Genomic DNA, 23,302 nt, shown 5'->3' on the forward strand with positions numbered 1-23,302 from the left:
AGCAGCAGCTCCACGCAAATGGAAGCAGCCACGGTTGTGTCAAACTTGACGTTTGCAAACCGTTGGATCGGGTTTGCTTTTTTGAGAACGTTCGATGTTCGATCTTTATTACTGATCGTGACACGAGCTGGAAGGTGTTTCAAATTGAATTTGAATATATTAGGCTTAGTCGATTGTGTTGGAAAGATTGGAACTTTGGAATATATTAGTATATATTGAGGAACATAACATTCGTTTACTTTCTGTCAAAATTGATCTCGTGTGTTTGATAGTTATTTTGAGATGTGGCACGAATTCTAAGTCAGTTTTGATCATACAAGGTCTGTATTAGCCCACTTCACGTAAGTAGCCATGCAAATTTGCGACGTCAATGCGACGCAGCATTGAGACTGTGGTTCTCATACATGTGCCACATAATGTCTGACTTTCACATTTGCAATCGTATACCCGTACGTGCAGTTTTGGAATCGAATGAAACACGTTGGACAAAATGATCTGTTGTGAACCTAGGTAGCTGGTTAAAGCAACACCTGGGTTATTTTGTTTATTTTGACAAATCCTAGAGAATATATATCTTTAATAACCATTCTTCAAAAACCTAGGTGCCCTTATTTCCATGGTTACTTAATAAATTGATTTTCAACAAAGTAGGAAACGGTGAAATTGTGAAATTTCCTGATATAAAGATGCACCCAGGGGACCCGGGAAAACGTGTTTTGGAAGTTTGACTCGCAATTACTTAAAAATTAATAAAGATAATTGAAAACGGTAAAAAGTATATAAGACCACATATAGATGGCTATTGATCCTGAAAATTTCAAAAATGTAGATTAAAATTTGTAAGAATTACGAACTTTTGAATGAGCTGAGCAATAATTCAAGTTGAATTATCGGGAAAACGATATCAATGCTTATAACCTCACCAGCGCGCATTGTTGCATTAACTTTATGATTGAGTAACATAGTAAAAAAACTAATTATCAGCTGAGTCAATCAATATTTTCACTTTGTTTCTATCTTTATCCAATCCAGAGATATGAACGAAATAAAAATATTAAACGGGGAAAAAATAGGGACAAAAAATTCAACAATACGGACCCGGCGGGTACCCAAAAAAATGGCGCCTGGAAAAGGCTTATTGTCACGAACGCCCAGGTGAACCAGATTTGTCCGTCGAGCCTGAATTTCATAACCTACATTCACACGGCCGTTGAACACTGGGATAGACGGAAATACGTTCGCAACACCTGGGCACGGATGGCCGATCAACGCGCGTACGAATTCAGAATCGTGTTTTTCATCGGACAGGTCGAGATGAGCGGAATTGAAGAGCGTCGTCTGCGACGAGAAATGGCCGAACACGGGGATATCGTGCAGGCGTCGTTCGTCGATCATTACAGGAATCTGACGATAAAAGCATTGACGGCGACGAGTTGGATCGAAAAAAACTGCGCTCACATTAAATACGCGGTGAAAATCGACGACGTATTCGTAAACGTGCCGAGACTGAGTCGAACGTTGCGGCTACACTTCAGAAGGCATCCCGGTAACCCGCCGCCTATCCTATGCCGTGTCATGCATAGAAGTCCAGTTTTCCGCGCTCGAGCAAAATGGATTGTTACTCGAGAAGAATACACCGGCGATTTCTATCCCGATTACTGTTCCGGGCTGGGCTTCATATTGGACATGCGAACGCTCGTGAAGCTTAGAAGCGTGGCGATTCGTAGTGCGAAGTACTTCTGGGTCGATGATGTCTACTTGACCGGTATGATCAGAGAAGCCGCAGGAATCAAAATAGCCGATTTATCTCCGGTGTTTCAGTACTACGCTTTGCCGAAATATCAAGTAACGCGTTCAAGGCTCGTTGAATTCGGTAAAGAGTTTATCCACCTGAACTGGCAAACTGAATTCACCGATGATAACGAAGTAATGACATTTTCCATTCGGTTGGGATACTGAAGGTATACATGTATATTGTCGTTTTGAGTATACATGAGAATGATGAAAATTCTTGGATAGATCGATATGTTACACATGTACAATGTGTATGTATGTATAGTTGCAATAAAACCAACAGTTATCAAATATACGTATATCGGTTATATTATTGGATTATTGGATTGTTGCTATTGATATTGATATTATTGATATATATATATATTGTAGCACAACTTATAAAAAAGTGCATAATCTACGACAAACGAGGGGGTTGTTCCCCAGAAAATGTTGAATGTTCACCGCTTTTTCGTGCAATTTTCAAAGAATACATCACGTCCCAATGCCTAGTGTTTGGGACGACTAAATGTGCGTTGTTTGCTTTGGGGTCGAAAAAAGGGCAAAAATTGCGCGACGGTAGAACCTGCCTATGGTGATTTTGCCTTAATCCGCCCTTGATTAGAATGAATAAACTAGAACTTTAACTATATTGATATCTTTAACTTAAAATTTATCAAACTCATTCCGGCTCTGAATTTGTTAAAACATCAGCTTTCTTATTATTTCGTTTTTTTTTTCATTTTATCGTTAAGTTATAAAACTATATCAGAATCATTTTTTTCAAAATATTCCTTGAAAATTTTTCTCTATAATCTGTATGTAATTTGCTACACATTTCTTACATCTATGAACTCTACCATTAATGAATTCATTAGGCCTACACCCTATGCATCTTTTCATATCAAATACACAATATGTACATAATCTACATTTAATATTTCTATCTCGTCCTTTTTATAGGAATCATACATTTTTTCAATCTTCTACAAATATGACAGAACTTATATATGTATTATCATCCATTCGTATTTAATTTTTTTTTTCTATTTTTAACTTTAATCACTTTTATAATTATACAACAGCGGCGTAGCTACCGGTGCGGTTGGTCCGACATATTCGGACCGATAATTACCAAGGTGGTTCTTCTTTGCAGGTCAGAAAACTCCTCAGAATGCACCAAATTACATAGTGAATTTTCAAAAGTTTCTGCTGCGCGAAAGACCCATCTCGCACTCTTCCCTCTTCCCCCGGTTCCACGCTCCGAACCCTTAGGCAGTGATATCTCTATATTATATGTCTGACCAATAATCATTTCGTTGCTACTCCCCTGTGCAATTATAAGTGAAATGTGAAAGTAGGTTTTTTTCATTTTAAAAAATTTATAAGACATTGAATTCTATCAATTTTTTCAATGTTTTTCTTTCTATCTTCGGACTTCAACTTCTAAATCAGTTTTAAAATGTGAGGAGTAGAAATGAATAGTAGCTAATTAATTATATGTCATAATCAGATAAATAATTCATCTAATTTATCTTCCCCAAGTAGGCTAACAGAATAATGAATAACCGCAGGAAAGCCGCTTATGGCTGTCTCGCAGCTATATTAATTATGACACATTTTGACTCATTTTGGCACTTTTACTGAAATTACATAGTATATTTAACGTAACCACTATTTCCGATAAAATCATCTGATTATCCTTAAGATAACCTCAGATCTACAAATGCGCCATCTCCTTCTACGGTTTCAATATAGCCGCTGATAAGTGTATATCAGTTTGAGCTCCTGCTAAATCTAAAAAGTATGGGAAATTGATGGCGATCAACGTGGATAAAACCTATTAGGCCCGCCGTAGGCTGAGCCTATAACTTTACAGGTAGATCAGTAATTGTTCGATTTTAGTTCCAAGATAAGAGTTAAGTTATGGCTCAGAAGTCCAAACTCACCGATCATCTGTGATGACATATCACCAGAATTAAAGCTGAAAAATATATGAACTGAAATCATCTGAGAAATTCAGTAAAATAATAGTTCTACAAAGGTCGTTTGTACGGAGAGGATAAATCGTCCGGAGTGAACGTCGAGCGAACTTCGCGTTTGTTTGAATATCAGGTATTTAGATTCTATCGCGCTGCGTGGACAGGGTTCAATCCTGGATCCTGGATGGAATCGGAAAAAAAATTTCATAGCCTTAAAAAGCATTGAATTTAAGTGAAAAGGATTTTATTTTCATTTTGGAGTCTTCAATTTCTTTTCGGTGGAATTTCTGGCGAATTTTGATAGATACTGCACGACTGCCTGCCCCTATCAGTATTAATTCATTATCGGCAGTGGACTAGTTCTATTGAATTTTTTTTAATGTCACGACTTTTCGCTGGTTTATGGTTGTCATAAGGGGCCGCCCCTGATTTTGGCAGCAGTCTTTGGATTGGTCTTGAATCTTAAGCCGCAATCACACGGACACGATTTGCCCCGGGCTAAATTGGCACGGATCAGGCTCGGGCCAAATTTGGCCCGTGCCTAATTTGAGAGCGCGTTCACGCGCAAACCATTCACTCGATACTAAACAATGCTCTAACAAAGCGAAGTGGATCATTTCCGGTGCCAGTTGCAATTCAAACGCAATCATTTAGCCGTGATCACACGGAGACGATTTGGCCCGGGCCAAATTTACACGGATCAGGCTCGGGCCAAATTTGGCCCGTGCCTAATCAGAGAGCGCGTTCACACGCAAACCATTCACTCGATACTAAACAATGCTCAAACAAAGAGAAGTGGATCATTTCCGGTGCCAGTTGCAATTCAAACGCAATCATTTGTCTGGTGCTAAAATTTGGCTCGGGCCTGGTCCGACGTTTGTGATCGGGCCAAACAGGCTCGGGACCATTTGGCACCCGTGTGAACAGTTTTTCCGGGCCAAATTTGGCACGGGCCAAAAATGCTCGTGTGATCGCGGGTTTTGTCTGGTGCTAAAATTTGGCTCGGGCCTGGTCCCACGTATTTGGTCGGGCCAAACAGGCTCGGGCCCATTTGATCGTGAACAGTTGTTCCGGACCAAATTTGGCACGGGTCAAATGTGTCCCGGGCCAAAAATGCTCGTGTGATCGCGGCTTTAGTTTTGGTTGGCCTTGAATGGCCTTGGGTATGAAGCATCATTGAGAAGACGATCCCTTAGTAGACGCTTGATTATCGACATTATATCCAGAATATGTTCTTTTTTCGTTCATTCAAATGTTTATGTTACGTGATGACCTTCGGTCTTCTCTTATGAGGACGCAGTGTATGTTCATGTACGTTCATGCCCTGTTATCGCCGATTGTTACGCCTTTGTTCGACGAGCTTACGTTCAGAAAATCTGAGGAATTTTAGGAATAAAACAAAACCGACATTTGTTTTTCTTTCTCTCGCAGAAATGGATAGTTTACGTAAGGAAAACGACAGTTTGAAGTGTGAACGGGAGCATTGGAAATCACGTTACGAGTCGACGCTCTCCGAGTGCGAGAAAGAAAGAGAGGTATGAACTACTGCGTCAAATGAGGGGCCCCGTATGCCACTTAACCGCCAGACGGAATGAACAACAATGGGTCAACTCGATCAAAAATCTAGTTCACTTACAATTAATTTGCCTATTGATTTTTATTATTGTCTCCCACGTGTACGGAAGCGATAAGGGGCATCGAGTTGCTGTGCTCCATCTCAACAAGTCGCCATGATTATATCGACATATAGGGATATCGCGTCAAGCCGATTTGAATATGTCGACATATCGTCACCTTCTTACGACATATTTGGCTTTTTCGCCAAACCTTTTCGTAAACAGCATTTATAGCCTCTAGATGTCCTCAATGATGGTTACTCTGATTTGAGCCATCTGAAATAAACAAAGATTCAAATTAAGTGAACTTGATTGAATTGATTCGATCAACGTTCCATTATCAACCAATGTTGACTCGTGCTAATGACCCGTTACGTCTCGTCCCGCACAAATGCAAAATATTTGCATTCTTCCAGTGTAATACAACTTTTTCAACAACTGTAGATAATTGATGTACGTAAGACTTTGATAAGTTTCCCAAATTTGTGTCTTTTCTTATCTCTGCTCCAAAACTGAATTTCACGCCTTACTCAAACCATCGATATCTTGGTTGGTTACGTCATGACTCATAGAAAAGCCTCTATCCCCATCCATCAATCCTAACTAATCTAAAAGTATTGCATGTAAGCAACATTGGTCCAAAAGGTTGTATTCTATCATTTATCCATTGGGTGTCATATTTTCTGCGTTGCACCTGTGCTACTACGGTTACTAGAGGGTTAAGTTATGTCTTTTTGATGCTATAGGAGAAATTTCAACTGCAATGCGAAATACAGAACGTGAATGACCAGATGAGCGAACAGTTTCAGTATCTATCCACTATGGGCGCGGCTAGCTGTACGTTATTGTGGAGGGTGTCCAGATGCGAGGACAGCATCGAATCCATTCTTACCGGGGTAATTATAGCCACACACACATCGCTTCTATTAGACAGATCATCTATTACATAGAGCAAGGACCTCTAGTTCAAACGTCTACGATAGAATGTAATAGATAAATAATAATATTGGAATACAGTGGAACCTTGTTGAACGGGCTCGGGTAAAATAATTGAACCTAAATTGGTTTACGTTTGCGCTCTAGGATTTCAAATCAATTATTATTGTTTTGTTTAAGTGTATATTGTAGATTAAACTCTAAAATAAAGTGATGTAATTTTCTGGTCTCCCGACGTTCGTTGTACGAGGTTCCATTTATACTGCAGAGGATATAAAGAACAGTCAGTTTCTCATCTCTCTAGTCCATTGGGGTTAGTTTTATAAATCATTTAACTCGATATATATATTGTCAACTGAGTTAACCACGCGTCGAAGATAAGACTAGTTCATAAACGGGCCCAGAGCACTGCTATTGGCCTATTCGATGTTATGAGCTTCTGTCTTTTTCACATTGATATGGTTGCTGATTCACATTCGCGGCACATTAAAATAATATGACGTTTGAGCGCTACCATGTTTTTACATTTGTCACTTTTCGTTAGGCCTATAACGCTAGGCTAAAACCAGTTTTCCATTTTAACGCCACATTGAAACTAGTTCATCATTCTAACGAGTAAAACGAAAATCAACACTTTCAAACGCAAAAACCACGTCAAAAATGTTTTAAAATTGTTTTAAATTGTTTTTAACTTTGCATTTATGAGCGAAAATTTAGAATGTTAAAAAAAGAAAATGGTGAAGATCAAGTGTCATTCTTTTCAAATGTGGCCCAAATTAGCCACCATACATTGGAGATAAGGAAATTGGTTTTACGAGGAACGAGTTCGCTACGTTATACAACCGTAAACATTTTTGTAGAGTAAAATTGGTGATTTCCTGACAGTGGTCAATAGCACTATACAGAGTTATTCGGTGACGTACAAGGAGGAAAAGCCGGCGGAGAACTCGGACGAAACGCAGTTTATATTGGCTCTATGCGGCATCGTGACCAGTAAGTGGACGTTTTCGACCGGGCACACCAGCCCCGTGGCCTCTCACGACGCGCAATTTCATTACTGATGGCGCTTTTTTGCATGACGTCATATATCAATTTGCGAGATAATTCCTTGTTCGCTAAAATGTTCGCTAGTTGGTCCATTTAATGGGAATTTCCATGGAAGTCTAATTCCGTTTTTTACAAGCGTTCTGATTGGCCCGACCGGATGCCGTCGGCTAGTAACGACTCCAATGAGTTGTGAGGACAAGCGTTCGGGAACAGCTTTAGCGTAGTGGGTTCGAATCCCTTGACGGGTAAAGATGGCCACCTGTAAGGTCAGATGATGGCCATGATCTACCGTGATCAAGACGGCAGTGTCCATCGTACAACTCGATGTAGATATTTCCAAATATCTAGAGTTAAGTCATAGAAATGATTCTAATTCGTATACACGCATCTGTTTTCAGATATCGCCGCATCGGCCTACGGTCGCAATTTCCTGGTTACAAACGAAATCGGCGTGAAATTATTGGACTCGATGATGGACACTCTGTCAGACCTTAAACATGGACGTTGCGCTAAAATGAAAAAGTGACAATCGACGCGCGATACGCGAAGTTAAAACGAATGAATTAGCCTTTCAGGGACGTTTAGTTGAATATTTTGTATCTTTCCAGTTTGATATTAATGACGCTTTACAACGTCAGCATCAATCAAAAAGGATTGAAAATAGTAACGTCGAAATCTGGAATAATAGGTTTACTGGTTTGGATTTTACAAGGTGAGAGATGAAATGGTTAACTCACCGCTTTCCCCAAGAACTCTAATTTGGACCTGGGTCACCTTGTTTTGTCGAGAAGATACACACTATCCCGCTGTAAGATGGATGACGGGCCACCTTCCTCCTTGGATCCCCTGTATAGATATTAACGATTAACGAGTTTTTTTCTGTCAACCTTCACAAAAAACATACATAAACATCTATAGCTTCTGAATTTTAAAAATATCTACGTATCATCAATAGGACCAAATAGGGTACTCTTATTCATCAGTTCCCTCGGAAACCCCCAATATTTACCAATAGGCACCGCTGGATAACCATCATCCGAGGGAACTCGAATTTCCCGCGGTTTGACGTGAGTTCCTCATTTTGAGTCGTCTGGATATCCTCTTAGAATAAAGGATGGAAGCATTTTCTAACTTTAAAACCCTTAAAAGTCATCTCGTTTCTGTTTTTCTAAAAACAATGATTATATTTTGACTTTTTCATAATAGGAGAAAATGATTCGGAAATTCAACTGAACTCAATACGTCTGATACAGTCATTACTGATAGAACAAACTAATAGCAAAGTTATTCTACAAGCAAAAGAAGTTGTAAGTACATGTATTACGCATATGTATATACGTGCTTTTATATAAACGTGTAGCGGTAAAAGGTAATACACGTGTCATTAAACGAATTATTTACAAGTCTATCAGCGGATAAAGCAAACTTTGACGAGTAAACAAGTTTGAGGATTTGTTTCCCGCCCCTCTCAGATTAGACTTTGTTGTCTTATTTCGAACGACTTGCTCTGCAGGAAGGGCGGCGAACTTCGGTGATCCGACCTCTAGTCGACTAGCTACGAAAACCGAAGTTCGCTAAAGGGGGCCGCCGAAGGCGCGAGCCAAGGTTGATTCGGCGTTGCAACGTGGCGTTATGACTAGGATAATCAAGACGTCCGCACTTGCAATTAGTATCCGCTGGTATAGGGCTCTCAATTTCTCTATTACTCTCATAATTTTGTTTATCAATTGTGGATTTCTTTCCTCTACAATATGTTATATGTTATTTCGGATGCAAAACAATTACTTTTCATTTTGATATTTCTTTTGGGGGCATATGCTTCTTAAAATTCTGTTTTCCAGATATCCACACAAATGCTTCAACAGTTTGCCGGTAACAACGCGAACAAGGCAGTTCAAGAGGCAGCCATTGAGCTGATGTCCGATATGAGAAACATTACCGGAGCAACTATCAACCAGCAATAATTTTCGTTCGTTCTTAAGTTTCAATCATGGTTTCGTGGTTTTGCGTTTAACGCTTTCAGTGCTGGAAATAATTAGAACATTTTTAAAGATTCCACACCGGTTTGCAGAGTTTACTGGCATTCCGCTTTAGTGCGTCTACACCACGGCGCGGTGTATCGTTGATAGTTACTTATATCAAAATATATTTGACAGTTGCAGCCATCTTTCAATAGTTAGAGTTAAAAACTATTCACGAGTTCGATACACCGCAATGCGGTGTACTAACAAAGGCCATCGCCGATTAAAACACGGCACCGTAGCGTAGCCACACCGAAGAGGTTAAGAGTCCAACGTTTAACGATCATTCAACGCAAACGTTTTGGTTTCTGCAGGCAACGAAAACTTAATTTTCATTTTCAAAGTATTTTCCGCGTTAAGCGGATCGATTTGATAAGCTCCACTTTCCAATCACCTCTGGGAAGATCGAAAAATGTAGGGCTTGGTCGTTCAAAACTTGCAGTAATCGCATGTACATTGTAGAAAGCCTCGCAACCACGACTGTGCTAGCTACGTACATTGACTTGTGAAAAGTGTGCTTACAATCCTCGCACTTAATTTTCGTGTTAACGATGTGTAATCTTTTTTTAATCAATTAGATTTGTTAATATTTTTTACAAAAAAGAAAATATTCCCGTTTCATTCTGTGGAAAAATTTCACTGTCAATTCGTTTGCGCACACCAGATAACTATAGCATCAGTTGAGAGACCAGAGGATCCTCTACAATAGAGCGGGAGCTGGCTCAGATTCAAATGAAGCAAGGAATACCTGAACCTTCATTTGATTTATGGGCCAGATTCACGTTAGCTTTCTATCTATGCGGTAAACACCCAATTCCAAAGCCCTCGGTCCTTATCTGACTGTTGGGTTAGCACATTGGACTGAACTAATCTCTTCGCAATTCTTGGTTCATACTCCAACGGAACCGGGTTGTTCTCGTGCTCACGAAAACTAGGCCCATATATCCCCGAGTAGGATCGAAGACGTACTTGAGCGTTCGAAATGTACGAATTATACGATTTGGGCAGGGTGTTGGAGATATTTTGTACTAGTCATGGGATGGGGCTTCAAGATATATGTAGTATATACTATTCCGATGGGGTGTGGGGCATTTTAGGCTTTTTCGGCATAAAACTCGACTCCGAACAATGTTCTGGAGTAACAAGAGCAATGAAACGAGCAGTTGTCACTAACTTGCCTTTTTCGATTTTCCTAAAGAATCGACGATTGACACTGTACATATATCTGCTTTCCTTTTCGAATGCCGCGTTTGTTAATTACTGTCAATCAGTAACCGAGAAGAAAATCCAGTCTTTGGAAGAGTATAGCGAAAATGGCTATTGTACAGTCAACTGCCGATAAACCGCCCACATCGGTGCAGAATGATTTTGGCGGTATCGAAAGTATGGCGGTATAGCGGGGGTGTTTTACTATGTACATGTATTTGTATTGAGATGTACATTTGGAAAACCTGGCGGTAGGCGGGGTGGGGGTAAATGGGAGGGCGGTATATCGGCGGTTCACTGTATATCATTTGTCATCACAGTTTAAATTAGTTCAATCTCGAAACGTTGATGGTGGACTTTTTGATTCCACAATCTAAACATCATAAGACTTTATTCGTTTTCATTAAACTTTTATTCAACCAATAGGCCCCATGTATATATAGATATATTATTTTATTTTCAGTAGCGATTAAAGCGCAGATAACAGTAATACGTTGAAAGCATATGTTTTAAAGATGCACTAGGGTCCTTATGACAGCACCAATCTATGAATCTATTTTCATTTATTCAAAAGTAGATTTTTTTATAATTTCATAAATACAAGAAAAACATTAAGTGCATACGATGTTGTAGTTAATAAGATTATTTTTGTCATTTTGACTCACGGTATTCGGTTACTTTGACCAAAAATTCAATTGCTAAGTCTATATACATTGTACATGTACACGCAATGAGAGTAAGATGGTATATATATTGTAGTTGAATTTTCACATTAATTCACATCGTCATTATTTTTCACCTTTTTTACCCTATCGAAACCTGGATTTTGATTCATTTTTCACATTACAATTCTCAAAACATTAACTACGTGTACTACGTCGAGCCAGAAGTAACAGCTCGAAAACAGCTCGGCAAATCAATACATAACCATGTTCAATTTGCAGAAGCGATTGAAATGCAGATAATAGAGATTGCATGTACATATATAATTCAAAGCAAACCTTAGGTTCATAAGGGTTCTTATTGCAGCTTACACCAATCCATAAATGAATTTCATTTATCGAACAGTAAATATCGCATTTCGTTTTTTTTGCCTTTCATTTTACAAGTGCAGGGAAATATTGCGTAGGATTGTTGAGCATGTAGTTAATATTATCTTTTCATCGTGATACGATCACACTCCATCATGAAGACAAAATTCCAAGTGACATGACTGTCACACAGGTGAGATTGGTGTATACATGTTATATAGAATTTCCACATTTAATCACATTTTTGCAACATTTTTCTCCTATAAAAAACCTGGATTTCTTCACACTTAAATTATCAAAATATCTTTATTTTGAACATAACACAAGAGTATTGCGGGAAACAGCTGGGAACCGTTGATTACGATCTAACAAAGACAAAACAATGCATAGTTCCCGAGATGATAGAAGCAAAGGCATCACGGTCAAGGCCTAGAATTGACTGAAGTTTCAAACGATATGCCTGAATGGCGAATAGCACACAGGGTACACATGTACATGAATACAACATGTACGTGCCTTCAGAGGTAAAACCGAAAAAACATTTCGCAGGAAAGCGATTCGAAATGTCCTGCAAATACAGTTTCGTAACATTTTTGTAGATTTCTGAGTTTTTTGCTGTTTTTAAAAACATGTTATTTCAACTTTCACACCTGATCTCACTCACTGGTGCCTACGGTAAACCCCTACCGACAGCGACAAATTGTCCAAGATAATTTAACATTGCAAACCAATTCAAAGCCGTTATAAACTAAAGCCATCCTTATTAATGGCACTGTTCGTTAACAACAGCATAGTTTACCAAGGATTTGCCAAATTTCATTCAAATTCAGTGGAAATATCATTGTTTATGCATCAAATAAAAAATTCGTTGCAACGCCATGTTTCTGATTGTTCCGCGGGTAACAGTGACATTATAAAACTTTTGCGGAATTTTTTTTATCCAGTCTTCCGCGTCTGGAGCTTCCGGTACCAACAACGGCGGTTCTAAGCAGCCTGCACCATCGCAATGGTAATTTCGTTATAACATAGTGAAAGTGCAAATCCCAGCAACCACGTGTCGTGTTAAAAATAATGTCAAATATCTCAGATCGGTGGCATCGGCCTTCGCCCGCACGTTCTCTGATGTAGGTAAAACTCATCTGCACCGGCAGAAACTGCGAGACAAAGCCAGCAGAAATGCGCTTTACAATTTCTACAAGTCATATGATTACAACCGTCATTCTTTTCGATAACGATGCCGCATTTCGGGCAGATTTTTCTATTTTTAGAATCGCCGAGCATCCACTGCTCCACGCCATCGGCTCTAGCCGACTTGTACTGGCCGCACGTCAGACCCGCGTGGTACTGCTCGTTACAGGTAGTACAGATATCCCGATTGCATAGTGGACACGTGAACTTTTCGCCGTCGTCGCTTAAACGGTAGATCATTCTACAATTCGGCGTGAGGCAATAGTGGAATTTGGCAGCGTTTTTCGAAACGAAAGACGAAATGGCGGCTTCGAGCAGTTTCCTGAAGGGCCCGCTATCCGGTTGTATGAAGGTGTGGATGTCCTTCAAACACCAGTTTTGTTCCGGACAATTTTCAGCAGCGCAGGCGATTGGGAAATCTTTCGAGTTGGTGGCGTGATCGATTTGTCCGCGCGCGCACTCTTTACAATACAGATGGCCGCACAACTGCAGACGATACATCGAATCTTTCGGGTCGATCGGCACAAAACAAACGCAACATTCGATTTCAACCACCTCTTCCATCACTTCATCACTCATCGATCTCGCTAAGTCATGGAGCGCGGCTTCGACTTTCCGCTGTCCTTCCGACGAACCGTGGATTTTCAGCACTTTACGACGTAAATCGACGTGTATGGCATTCACTTCGCACGCGGTTCTCAATGCGTCGAACGTTTTGCCGTATGTTTTAATCAATGCTCTCAGGAACCCCGCCGGTCTCGTTGGCCCAGCTACGGGCACAACGAGCTCGTTTTTTCCAACAATCCCATCGAGGTATTTGTTGATTGCAACCTTGGCCGAAGTTCTCGATTTTTCTGTGCCAAAGATATTCAGCGTATTTGTACGCTTGTCGACCTCGATGAACGAAATCGTATCTTTTTCGATAGTTTTCAGCTTTTGTCTGCCCTCTTGACTGATGAGGTGCTTGAAACAGTCGTAGTCCGTACACCGTATAGGGTCACCTTCTATAAGCCTTTGCATGTCGCAAAGACACTTAGCGAAACGCTTGCTATCATTCGCTGTCATAGTAATGTCAATTCGGTAGCTACCGCCCTTTCCCGTAGGATTTTTTACGATTTTAAGGTCCGGCGACGGTTGACAAATTTCTTCAATCTTGCGGTCGATGTCGTACGCAAGGGCGCCGTGAACGCCGGCGTGCAGGAATAGACTGGCGAATAGCCGGGCTTCGACTTTCAACGGAGCGGAGCCGTATGTGCTCGGAAATCTGAGGTCACCGCGTACACTACGGATGAAGCTTTCGCCAACGGCCGGATTTCGAAAATAAACGCTCGCCTTCTGCACGAAGTTTTTCTCAGTCGGATCTCTGATTTCGATTCTGTATTCGTTTTCGGGCAGGGTACCGTCAAACATTAACCGATCGACGATAAAGTCTTTTAATAGCCTTACCTCGTCTGGGTTGGCATAAGCCGGCTGTCTCGGTATTGTTAGTCGGTCTATGTTTATCGGCATGTGGCTTTGGTCGTTCAACTTGTCAGTCAACGCTTTCTTCAGATTCGCCTCGTCTACGTAAGCGGGTAGCCCAGTCATGTACAATTCTGATATCGGTTTATGCGGTTCTCGTTTATTTTTGCTAGGTTTGATGTTTATAATTGTCGTATTATCGACTAACACGTGCTTTAACGCATACGCCGCCATGGTGAAGTCGGCATCATCGCGAAACTTGATAAATCCAAAATTTTTTGCCGGTCGTCGCGTATACTCGATACACACTTCAAAATTCTGGCCGCTGTTGTTTGCGGTCTGCCGCGGAATATCCGGTAAAGCCTTGATTTCGCTCGCCTCAGCCCTGGCTTGGACCGCCAGCATTGCCTGTTCTTTCGTCTCGTAGGTTATAGTTCCCCACACCGAACTGACGCGCCGTGGTTTAGCTTGGAAACGCGCGTGACGCTTGACCACACCGAACACGCGGAAGATATCCAATACCTCGTCATCGGAGAAGTCAGGTGGAATATTTTCGATACGGACCGTTTTGTACTCCCCGGGCATCAGTACTTCCGCTATGCCGGCGCCCGTCCCTAGAACCACCCGCACGCTTTTCGTTCTTTCCGAAATCGGTAGAATCCGTTGCTCCGAGCGTAAATCCTCACGAAACGGCTCGAGATATCGCGCAATCGTATCCCTAACGTTATTCGAATATTGCGCTTTGGCGTACACGTCGATTTCACCACGATCGAATTTCACGTCGAAATATACCAGCGTGTCTTCGCACTTTCTGGAGATTTCGGTTTCCAGCTCTTTAGCGTGTACGAACTTCACGCCGGTCAATTTCTTCATTAAAGTAGCGCCAAAATCCGCCAAAGTGACGGGTTCATAAACGTAACGCTCCGCTTTCGTCATCGTATCCGCCGGGATGGAACCGTCCGCGCACGCCATCCGTACGAGAGAATCGTTTACCGGCGTCACGTTCAGTATGAAACTGTCGCTCGTTTTCAGCACGCTTTCGAATACGAGCCATTTCGGCGTCTCTCCCAGGTAGTTCAGCGCGGACGAAGGGTGCAGTTTGACTTGTTGTCCGCTTTTCACTGAAGTATAGCCGATCCTCGCGTGTCCGGCGTATATGCACAGATTCGAACTGAACGTGTCGAAAAGTATGGGCAAAATTAGCCTTTCTGAATCTTCTTCGCTTCGAAAATGACTCGGCAACTTTATACCGAGCTCCTTATCGAGTTGCTTGCTCAGTTCTTTTTCCGTATCCCTTGTCATTCTCATAGCTTTCGCGTTTATGCTGTTTTCCACGCACCAGCGATTTTTCTCGCGCTCTGCGACTAACGCCCATTGGCGATAGACTTTCAGCATGGTTAGCTGGTCTCCGGCCGACTCGCAGAACGGTATCTTACACAGATCGGCCTGTTTCTTTTGTTCGTCGGAACCCAGCCGGAAGAAGACGCTACCGACAATCGTCGACGAAGCCGCCAACACGAGTCCTTCTAAACCGACACCTGCGTCTACGCTATCGAGCAGTAATTTACCGAGTCGTGGATCCAGCGGTAGTTTGGCAATTTTCGCTCCCAATTGGGTCAATTTTCCCTCCGCATCGACCGCTTTGATTTCCACGAGATCCCTGAGGGCGCTGTCAATCGCCTCGGCAGGCGGGGCTTCGACGAAGTCGAATTTACGTAGATTCTTCACGTTCACCGTCAACAAAAGCAACTGCAACAACGCCTGCCCGAGATGCATGCGCAGAATTTCCGGCTTACTCGAATCGTCCATCTCGTTATACTCTTGTTCGCTGTACAACCGAAAACATTTGCCCGCTTCCATTCTGCCTGCTCGCCCCTTTCTCTGGTTCGCCGAACTCTTGCTCACCCTCGTCACCACCAACGAGCTGATATTTCTTATGGCGTCGAATTTTTTCTCTTTAACCATTCCCGTATCGAGTACGAACTTGATCCCTTCGATCGTGATCGACGTTTCAGCGCAGTTCGTCGCAAAGACGATCTTGCGCTTCCCGACGGGAGCCAAGTCGAACACGCGCTTTTGTTCGTCTGCTTGTAATCTACCGTGAAGTTGCAAACACAGCGTATCGTCTGCCGTATTCGTCCGCTGGAACATCGTCATCGCGCGTTCGGTTTCTGCCGGCGATGTCAAGAACACTAAAATATCGCCTTTTCCTTCGGATTTATGAATTTGCTCGGCTTTTCGAACCGCCTTCTCGACGTAGTCGTTCAATCCTCTTCTCGCATCGTCAGTAACTTCGTCTTCGTTTACATCTTTCCACGCGATATCGACAGGAAATGTACGGCCCGACACCGTCAACAGCGGACAACCACCGAAGTAAGCGCGGAACAGGTCGGTGTTCATCGTCGCCGAAGTTATGACGACTCTTAACTCCGGTCGCTTCGGCAAAATTCCCTTGATCATGCCGATCAGTAGATCGGTATGAATACTGCGTTCGTGAGCCTCGTCGATAATGATACACGAATACTCCGTCAACATCGGATCTTCGATGCACTCCTTCAACAAAATGTAATCGGTCAGATACACGATCTTGGTCGCGGGGCTCGTTCGCTTTTGCATGCCCACCCGATAACCGACCGTATCGCCGACGGACGTGCCCAATTCTGTGGCGACGTGTTCGGCTAAACTAACCGCTGCTACTTTCCTCGGTTGCGTGCAAACTACCCGCAGTCCTTTATCGCAAAAACCTCTCTGATACAAATACTTGGCCAGCTGCGAACTTTTACCAGACCCGGTTTCGCCGAGAATCACCGATACTTGTTCATCTACGACCATTTTTACAATATCGGTGCGATGCGCGTAAATCGGAAGCCGATTGGTTAGATTGATGCATTCCCGAGCGAGCTCTGTCAAAAACGCACCTCTTCTAGCCAGATCGCTTGTGGCGATTATTTCGGACGTAAGTTCCTCGAGATATGTCTGGAATTCAGCCCTCTGGCGTTCCAATTCTTTGTGTTTGGATTTGACGACGTCGAATTCATCAATTAACGACTGAAACTCGGCTAACGGCACGTTTTTCATGCGATTCGAAATTCTATTCAATTTCTTTTGCATCTCATGGATGCGTATTTCGTGCTGCTTTAAAACCGGTTTGCTTCTCTCGCTTATGCTTTTAATCAGTTTTTCAACGCTCGTACGGGCTTCGGCGCTCTTCAAGTCATCGTGTATCGAAAAGTTGATTTCGTTGGCTATTTCACTTCGGCGTTCGTTCAGATTATTCACGGCTCGCAGGCATTGTTCTCGATCGCAGAATTGCAGTATGGCGGTCACTCGGTGTTTTTCGATTTCGGGTTCCTTGGCGATTTTAAAATCGACGTCGTGGCCCAATAACATCAGCAGGTAACGATCGAGATGTCTTGCAGATGACAAACCTTGATGTATGGAACATGACATATATACTGGGACCTCCTCTCTTTTCATTCTCAGCGGGACCTCTTCCCGTTTCATTCTCAGAACCTCTTCTTGTTTCATCCTCACCTCAGAATCATAAAACTCGTTCCTCTTCATTGTTCTGTATTGTACAAATTCTTATCGCGTCAAATCATTTCTGAAAGATAAAAGAAAAGTTCAAAAATAAGTTATTTCACACTGTTCATTTTTTGTCAATAATTTACGTCAATGTGGTATTCCTAACGTAAACATTCCAGGTTCATGTAATAATCACATTTTACAAATTCCCAGAGATTTCCCTATTCCCCCAGTGGATCTCCAGATGACTGGGAAGACTTCATCTTCCAACTGGTACAATCATTCATTTTTCATAAATCACATACATGTATTGATAAAGAAACACGAACGTGGTTAATCCTAGGTTTTTGCCTGAGGCCATAAAATGATACCTTTCCTCCCATACAAACTTCCTGGCCATGACTAGGGCGGGAGGTATTTATAGATGTAGAGAGAATCCCACAATATTAACGAAAAAGTCCGAAAATGTAACTTCGAGATAGTAGTTTATTTCAACGTTTCGACTGTATCCTAATAGTCATCTTCAGGAATGATGAGATACTACGAAAATTATGAGATATATATATACAATCCAGAGACAAAGAGACTAATTCAAGAAATCAGAGATGATACAAACTAAAGGAAAAGAAATTTATAGATTTTCATAGATAAAATGGTCTTCAGCACGAGCATTTTCCTGATTGCTATCAATTCGGTCGCGTCTAAATGAACAGCCAGCGTGCTGGGCAGATTTTAAGCCAAATAATCCATACACTCACGCAACCAACGACTTTGAGAAGCTGGTTGAAAAAATAAGACTCTACACTGCGGTTGTATAAGAAAATTGTTGTTGAAGAAAATTTACAATCAGACGATGTGTTTGTTATTTGATTGCGGGCAGGCACATTTTTTTTGTTTTGATAAAAAGATACTTACACTTCAGAGCCTAAGGTGGGAGGTCGCAGTTTATTTATACCTATATATTTTGCCGGTTGATTTTCGGACGTGTACGGGATTTGAAAGGGATGAGAAACAAGGTATCATTTTTGGGCCTAATGTCAAATCCTTCGATTATCTGCTAGATTTTTCTGAACCAATAGAGAAATAAGGATTATTGCATGGGTGGACGATCATTGATAAGTGATCAGCTGCGTGACATTTGACATGATTTGAGACAATGAAATCAAATGTCAAAAGAAAATTTCAATTTTAAGACGGATATTTCCTGTTTTTTGGTATCCTACAAAATAGTTTTGGCACCAGCCTCATATTCAGTAGAATTTTTACCTGTGCAAGATCAGTATATCCGATAAGATTATATGAAGGATAAACCTAGGGGTCCAGGGACACCATGCCCACTTGGGAAGTGCTTTCAAATGCTCAACAATCTAACAATATCAATATTCAACGCCCCCTGGTGACCATATACAAAAACAAATGACCTTGAAACTCACCACAATCGTAGAACGTGTCATGAGCTACAACTTTGCAATTGATCATGGTAACAAAATATGCCTAGGTACCAATAGGCGTCATTATCTAGATGTTGATTTGTCAAATCAATTTTACAAAGTAAATTCTGCGCATTTATCTACTTGATTTATCAAATCGATTCGGCTAATCAATGCATTATTTAAATGATTACTCAAATCGATTTGATATATCAAGCAAATTGCTATGGGAGCGATTTGCTTGATTTGTCAAACTGATTTGATTAGATTTACATGGAGAGTAAAGATGGCGGAAAAGAATCAGCAAGTCTCCCAGCACTGGTTACTAATCCGCGCGTTTATCTAACTGCAAATCGATTTATCAAATCAGCAAGACAGGTGGATTTGCAAATCCAAAGCGATTTGCTTAGATAAAAACGCCTATTGTTTTAAGGGAATACAAAGTTATTCTACCATATAGAATAATGACCTTGAAACTCACCACAATCATGGACCATGTTATGAGCTACAACTTTGCATTTGATTGTGGTAACAAAATATGCATACGTATGTACGAATATAATATAGAAATACTAACTTATTATATTATTCAATGCCCCCTGGTGGCCATATACAAAAACCAATGACCCTGAAACTCACCGCAATCATAGAACATTGTATGTGATACAACTTTCTAATTGACTGTGGTAACAAAATATGCTTAGTTATCAATATAATGTGGAAAAACCTTTTTCCACCTACGAATGAGTACTGACGACACCAAGATGGCCGCCGATCGCGTGATACATGGCTGATCAAAAATACCTGTCTCGGGTATTAAACATCCCTTTCTATAGAATACCCATCACAAATTGCAATGACAAATGGCAAACCAGTAGAAAGGTACTGGTATTGACATTTTTGGTAAATTTTTCGTATGCTGATGGGCCCTTTAAGAGATTAAAATATATACAAAAGATCAAGGTAATTGATCAAAGCGTCTTCAGAATTTCCCTCAAAAACGTATAAAAAGTGCTGATTTGGCGAACAACAATGGCTACCAGTCGGTCATCTTGAATCTGACCGGGCCAGTTTTTGGGTTGAAGATGTGTCTAGGGCAGATTCATGTATAAACCAAATATCAAGACATTACCGTACATTGAAGCCTCTTCAAAACTTCCCAAATTAACTCAAACTAGATTCCGTCTACTGACGGACGAACGGATGGGTGGACGACGGAAAAGTGAACGCAATAGCCTGCTGGGAGTAAAGTCCCAAGTGGGCTAAAAATGTTCAATTTCAATTAATGCATTGATTTATGTATTATTATGGATCATTGCATACGCAAACCTCACAAATTGCACCACACAATTTGTCCTGGACATGACTTCATTGAAATTATTGATGTCCCAAAAAATTGACGTTGAACTGAAAACAGTGTAATTACAAATATTGATTTATCGTAGTTCTTTCGAGCCACGATCAAACTAGCCACCACTGATTGACCTGATTTAAAAAGGCTCAACGCTAGAAAAATGTAATTTGTAACTCTTATTTTTTATTTGTCAATTCAGTGACGCTTGTTATGCAGTGGACTTGTATCATTTTTCAGGGGAAATCTTCGCCTGCTACCTTGGCACATCACTTCAGATTCAATAGGTTTTCAAGCCTAGTATAATCTGCAGCCTTTGTTGAATCAGGAAAGTCAATTCCGTTTTATCTTCTCTCACTGTCACAGAATTTACATTACTTTGATAGTGCTCGCTCCTGCACATTATTAAGGGCCTAACATTTCATAACAGAAAGATTCCATGGACCCATTTGTTTTCTGGTTTCTTTTTATTTTGCATTAGATATTTTGCATCAGAAAACTAGATATTGAATTAACCTGGCTTATTGTGCAGGTTTCCTTACCAAAACTCAAAGTAACCCATTTCGATCTTTAAAACAATGATTTTGGGACGGAAATATATCCTAAAAAAAACTAGTTTTTGCGCTGTTTAAGATACAAACCAGAATCACCATTTCACAACCCAAAATGACAGTGAACAAATAATGAACAGCACGCTGTTTTTCGTGTCAAGTATCTCGAAGACGAAGACCAACAACTGACAGTCTGGTGTACGTGCACCAGATTGTGTCTGGATAAATATATAGTCTTCGACCCGGTATCGAGTTGGTGTCGTTGTTTGGAGTAACCTAAAAAGGAAGACATACTATTTAAGTGTCTAGATTGGAATTCGAGCCGACACTCTTGGCTTGAATTTTTAACATCTTAAAGATTTTTCAATCATCGATCAATCTTTTCACAATTTCTTACACTTCCACATCAATCGTTGAGACTAAAGGCCTTCAGTACATGGACTCTAAAACGAAGAGTCCACTTAAAAAATACCAAGCTTTTTAAAGTCTGTCAGGTTGCCTAGCCCCAATATCAAGCTCCGAATGGCTAATGTGGATGAATAGATTTAATACGTACCGATTGATGTCATTCGATGTTTCACTTTGGTAGTGTTCCTTAGTTTGTAGACTGACAAATCCCGAGCCGAAAAGCGGATCAAAGTATTTTTATCAGAATACGTGAAATCGTCACATAAGACCTAAATTCATGGCTTATAAATTAAAAGATACATGGGCGTACGAAGATCATAAAACATAAGACCTATAAGATAACGCAATCATAATTGCGTGTATAATTGCGTGTTTGACGTTTCAGCGGTTTGGTCTGTATTCTATGATAACATTATACCCGGTTATGTGGAATCCCCATATCTATTACTAAGTAAGATGGCCTTCTTGTGTGTCAAGCGCGTGACGTCGTTGTTTGTTTATCAATTGTTTAACAGAAATGCAAAACATTAAAATCAGTAACCTGCAAAAAGGAAAGATACAAAGTATGGTCAAGCCCACACGTAGATTTATCGTTTAAACCCGGTGGCCCGAGACTGATTGTTTATTCGCCCTACGGCCTACGAAGTACAACTCTGATGACTGTGTAAATTTACACAGTCATCAGAGTAGTAGGGCGATTGAATCAAATGTCTAGACATTGGATTAACAGATTATCGTTTTTAAAAATTACCTACAACTCTGATACGAGCCCCTGTGATTCATGTAATGAATCACAGGGGCTTAAACAAAAATGAAAAATTTTAGACAGGTACCAAATTTTTCATTTTTGTTTGTTTGTTTGAGCTTGTTTAATATCGTCAATCTGTAACGTTGTTGATTTTTCTCCGATTGATTTTATTGTTCTGCTTCTTCGTGAAATAAATATTGAGTTGAATTGAAATTGACTCTGGAATGATCTGCGCCGGCGCATTATAGCTTTTCTGAGCCAAGTGGCCATGGGCCTTGCCTTTGGAGGGTTTGCAGAGACAATCGTACCTAATTTAGCCTATACTATTTATTGGAGTAATCGTTTTTACGTGATTACCACAAGATCATACGGCCGTAGTTCCGGGGTCGCTCAGGCCAGGCGTGTACCGACGTAGCCTAGCCTAATTAGTACTAAAGTATATGCCTGAACCCACAGGGGTTTGGCGATGGGCTTGGATTTTATTTCCGGGTTGTTGATAATCTCGCGAGAATGGCGCTAAATATGAACTGCAAATAAATTCAAAATATCATAGAAATAACTTGTGTTTATATTGTTTATTTATCCGCTATTAAGTTCCGATAAACAATTGGTCGTTAAGGATCATCATCAGACAGTCGTCACGCTTTACTATATAAAATAACAAGGGATGAAACGCAGTTCAATTCGTGCCAGCCAGAAAGTTGGGACACGTGACAGTCGCGCTTCTTATTTGAATGAATGCAAACCCGAAGCATCTAAGATGGAAACTATGATACGAAAAATATTTGAGAATAACTTACATTCAAATGCAATTTTTTTTTTATGAATTATATATTTGATCATAATTTATTCTTTATAAGTTATTAATTTCATATGAATCATCGTCTGACAATTGATATCAGTCTGTGAATATGTTAACTTTTCGTGTTAAAGTTTTAAATGTGATGACATCATCAGAATGTCACGTGACTGTCCCAACTTTCTGGCTGGCACAACTCTGAAGGCGTTTCATCCCTTGTGATTTTATA

At 40.8% G+C, this 23,302-nt stretch overlaps 3 protein-coding genes across 4 annotated transcripts; 2 read left to right on the plus strand and 1 right to left on the minus strand.

Annotated features, from left to right (window-relative positions):
- The first annotated feature begins 1,257 nt into the window (after window positions 1-1,257).
- On the plus strand, window positions 1,258-2,064 carry LOC141902158 (beta-1,3-galactosyltransferase 5-like). The gene has a single exon (XM_074789798.1). It carries the CDS (start codon window positions 1,258-1,260, stop codon window positions 1,957-1,959), a length of 702 nt encoding a protein of 233 aa, XP_074645899.1. The 3' UTR covers window positions 1,960-2,064.
- Window positions 2,065-5,188: 3,124 nt separating this feature from the next.
- Window positions 5,189-9,318, plus strand: LOC141902159 (heat shock factor 2-binding protein-like). The gene is made up of 7 exons (XM_074789799.1): window positions 5,189-5,290; window positions 6,118-6,267; window positions 7,168-7,300; window positions 7,753-7,876; window positions 7,963-8,066; window positions 8,561-8,661; window positions 9,196-9,318. Exons 1-7 carry the CDS (start codon window positions 5,189-5,191, stop codon window positions 9,316-9,318), a joined length of 837 nt encoding a protein of 278 aa, XP_074645900.1.
- A 1,686-nt stretch (window positions 9,319-11,004) lies between these two features.
- LOC141901597 (uncharacterized) lies at window positions 11,005-21,705 on the minus strand. 2 transcript variants are annotated; one of them, XM_074788934.1, is made up of 3 exons: window positions 21,675-21,705; window positions 21,209-21,394; window positions 11,005-17,865 (listed from the first exon to the last, which is right to left on the minus strand). In XM_074788934.1, the coding sequence occupies exon 3, from the start codon at window positions 17,823-17,825 to the stop codon at window positions 12,696-12,698; it is 5,130 nt and encodes a 1,709-aa protein (XP_074645035.1). In that variant the 5' UTR covers window positions 17,826-17,865; window positions 21,209-21,394; window positions 21,675-21,705; the 3' UTR covers window positions 11,005-12,695. The 2 variants fall into 2 exon arrangements, with proteins under 2 accessions (XP_074645035.1, XP_074645036.1); XM_074788935.1 differs by lacking the exon at window positions 21,675-21,705 and adding an exon at window positions 21,516-21,530.
- Window positions 21,706-23,302: the final 1,597 nt, after the last annotated feature.

Source organism: Tubulanus polymorphus, chromosome 3 (assembly GCF_964204645.1).
Source record: "Tubulanus polymorphus chromosome 3, tnTubPoly1.2, whole genome shotgun sequence".
Taxonomy (NCBI): Eukaryota; Metazoa; Nemertea; class Palaeonemertea; order Tubulaniformes; family Tubulanidae; genus Tubulanus; species Tubulanus polymorphus.